This window comes from Gracilinanus agilis, chromosome 1 (genome assembly GCF_016433145.1).
Source record: "Gracilinanus agilis isolate LMUSP501 chromosome 1, AgileGrace, whole genome shotgun sequence".
Taxonomy (NCBI): domain Eukaryota; kingdom Metazoa; phylum Chordata; class Mammalia; order Didelphimorphia; family Didelphidae; genus Gracilinanus; species Gracilinanus agilis.
Window position 1 is genome coordinate 670642257 of NC_058130.1, and position 3542 is coordinate 670645798.

Here is a 3542-nt window from a genome sequence, read left to right on the forward strand (position 1 = left end):
ACCCTCAGTCTAGTTTAGCCTGTCTGCCAAGAAGGTTTACTGGGGTGTGACCACTGAGCATGCTATAGCATCTTGGAGTCATAGGTGAGAGCTGGGTGACAGATGGACACAAAAGTGGATAAGCAGCCCTGAAAAAGGCTTAGCAGGTCCTCACACCAGAGGTGCTCATCTTCCCTGAACACCCCACAAACCCCAAAAGCAAGAGTGCGCTTTAGATAGATGGAAAGGAATGGAAGAACAACTGGAGCCTAAAGGATATTCTAGGCACAGAAAATGGCTTGAACAAAGACATTAAAACAAGATTAAGTAGGGCAGGTGTGGGGGACAGTGAGGAGCTAAGGGTGGGGAATGGTAGGAGAGAGTATGGAGGTTACCTCCCACTGGCCTAGGGGGAACACTCCTCTCACATATCAGCTTCTGACATTCTACCATCTCTCCTGACACTTTGCCCTGGAGACTTCCCCACCCTAGGACTCCCGAATCCGTGGGAACCTGCACAGAACACCAAGTTATGCCACTTTTTTTCCCCCAGACTTCTCATGGTTCTGCAATTCCTTCAGAAGGGTCTCTGAAGGGTTGGAAAGCCCTGAGGTTCAGGTAATTCATCTTATAGTTCAGGGAAATTAAAATATGAGATGAGAGGAAAGGCTTAATATATTTATGTGGAAAGCACTCATAGGAGAGCCACGGACAACTCCCTGTATAATTTTTCATAATCTCTGATGGTCCTGAGTCCCAGATCTGCTGGGGTTGATGACCTTCAGTCTTTGCTGCTTTTAGTTCCTTCCAGACCTCTGGAATAGTCAGAGCCCCCACAGTCAGGATGTCAGAACAGTTGATATGTGAAACAAGAAGGCAGCTGGCACTACTAATATTGCTATGAGGGCACCCCCTTTTTATCTTCCCTCCACATCTCTGCTTCTCCGAATCCCTGTTTTCCTTCTATGTATGGCTTTCCTATCTCTTCAGTTATTATTGGAATGTGGGGTCTACTGGCAAGTACACACAGATATTCCCCACCGGATTTTAGTTCAGTCATTTATGTGGAAACTTAGGGAGGATCAATTTCCATCAATGATGAGTCAGGGGCAAGTCCTGTGATGAAAAGTCTTCTAATTGGCTGTAAAGCTGAAAGAACCAATGACTCAGGTATTGCTGGTCGGAAACTACGGGCCTTGACTTACTCACCTCTCCTCTTTTCCTTTGAAGCAGTGAGAAAATATGACTTAAGCTGTACAGAAGGTCAGACAGAGGAACCCTTCCTGACACCTTGCTACAAGACCTGAGGATGTAGTAATTTCTTCTTCTTCCTCCTCTTCCTTTTTCATCTTAAGTGAATGGGTATTCCAAAGTGGACATATATAGGTGCAAACTAGTAAGTTCAAGAGATAAAGCAGTCCCATATGGAACTCTACTGGTGACCAGGGGTGGTAGCTGTAGCCACGGATTGTAGGAGGTGACTGAGTGCCATAGGTGATGGGCATCTCCACTGGTTTTAACATGTGTCATCAATCAAGACCTATTTCCAAATTGTTGATAGTTGCATTGGTGTGGTAGTTTTGAGTCTACATCCCCAATCATGTACGCATCAACCCAAGTTTTCAAGCAGTTGCTTTTCTTCTGTGTTTCCTCTCCTGCAGTTCTTCCTCTAAATGTGGGTAACATTCTTTTCCATAAGTCCCTCAGAATTGTCCTGGGTCATTGCTTTGCTGCTAGTACAGAAGACCATTACATTCGATTTTACCACAGTGTCTCTGTGTACAACATTCTTCTGGCTCAGCTCTTTTCGCTCTGCATCAATTCCTGGAGGTCTTTCCAGTTCACATGGAATTCCTCCAGTTTATTATTCCTTTGAGCGCAAGGTAAGGGTTTTAAAGACAAAAAAGTAGATATCCACTCTTCCACTGAAGACCTCTTAGGTGGGAGAACTCACCTCTTCAAATATGCCATTCTACTTTTGGATAGCTCTCATCAATAGAAAATGCTTTCCTGATATGAAGCCTCTATTTGGTTTTAGGTAACTTCCACCCACTTCTCTTTCTGCCCTGTGTGTATCTGTTCTCTCCTTCCCTACTCCCCCTCCTCCTCAGATGCCCCCCAAATAGAAGTTCCATAAGAGGAGGGATTTCGTTTTTTTTCCTGTTTCCCAGACACCTTCCTCAGGAAGGCTTGTCTATTGTTCCTAATTTCTTCTCCTAGGATATAAGCTTCTTGGGGGTAAGGAGGAAGCTCTATTTGCTGCTCCCCCTTCCCCAGGACCCTAGGATCAGAGAAGGGGAAGGGGATTGGAGATTAGCCGGGCCAAACCACCCAGATGAGAAAAGGGAGACTCAGGGAAGTGATCTCATTTATCCAAGGCCAGCATTCGAACCCAGGTCTTCGGGCTCTAAGCCCGGTGTTCTTTCCATTCGGGCGGGATGCCTCACAGAGCTCCAACGCGGGCACTCCACAGTCATCTGCGGCCTGTGCAACGCATCAGGACCCTTGGGCGGCCCGTGGCAGCCGGTGAGGGACAGCTCTGGCTGCGGAGAGTCTCCGGCGAATTGGGCAAAAGGCTTTGAGAGCGGGAAGTGCAGCCGCTTTGGAGAAGCTCCCAGGCTGAGAGGAAATGACTGCATAAGGGACAGAGATGAAGCGGGATGGATTCAGCCCGAGGCCGCAGGCGAGGGCGGGGCCCCAGGTGTGCAGATAAGGTGGCGGCCCCGCCCTGCCTCAGCGCATTAGGCAATCCTCGGCTGAGCAGGTGTAGGTGAGGGGGCCCGTGTGAGCGCACTCCTCCCGCTGCCCGGGGAGGCAGTCTGCCGTCCTGGGCCCCGCCCTCCAGGACTCTCTTGGGCCTCGTGGGCCAAGCCTGGGAAGATGCACAGGTCGAGGTCCGTGGGCAAGATCAAAAAGCGCCTTCAAGAGGTCAAGAACCAATGGAGCCGTCTGGCCAAGGCGGACTTCAGCCACAACGAAAGCGCCCGGCTGGCCGTGGACGCTCTCCTGGACGGTGGCCCCGAGGCCTACCACGCTGCCCTGGGCAAGGAGGGGGAGGTGGACTTCCTGTCCTCCGTGGAGGCTCGGTACATCCAGGACAACACCAAGGAGCCCTACTATGCCCAGGAGCCCCCAGGGGACGCGGAGCCCGGCCCCAGGGCCAGTGATGCCAGTTCTGGCCAGTCCGGGACCTACTTCCCCGTGCAGTCAGAGGGCAGCGAGCCGGCCCTGCTGCACACGTGGAGCGAGGCCCACAAGCCCTACATGAAAGACAAGGCCAGCGCCACCGTGTACTTCCAGACAGACAAGCACAACAACATCAGGGACCTCATCCGCCGCTGCATCAGCAGGACCAGCCAGGTAGGGGGGGGGGCTAGCATACACTCCCAGCGAGCCTGCCCTCCAAAAGAACCCCAGGGGTTTGTGGCTGAGCTGGGCTTCTGCCCTTTGCCTGGTGTGACTTCTCCCCCGGGGCAGCTGGGGGCAGAGTTCAAATTCAGCCTCAGACACTTCCTGGCCAGGGAAGGGGCAAGTCACTTAAGAGGTAGGGTTTCTCCCCCCCC

General features: G+C 51.7%; 1 protein-coding gene across 1 annotated transcript in view; it reads left to right on the plus strand.

Moving 5' to 3' along the window:
* The first annotated feature begins 2859 nt into the window (after nucleotides 1-2859).
* The window catches only part of FAM83A (family with sequence similarity 83 member A), a 25262-nt gene continuing 24579 nt past the window's right edge, over nucleotides 2860-3542 (plus strand). Inside the window, exon 1 of the mRNA XM_044668975.1 lies at nucleotides 2860-3339. Coding sequence (XP_044524910.1) covers nucleotides 2860-3339 — 480 coding nt within the window. The remainder of the gene's footprint in view (nucleotides 3340-3542) is intronic.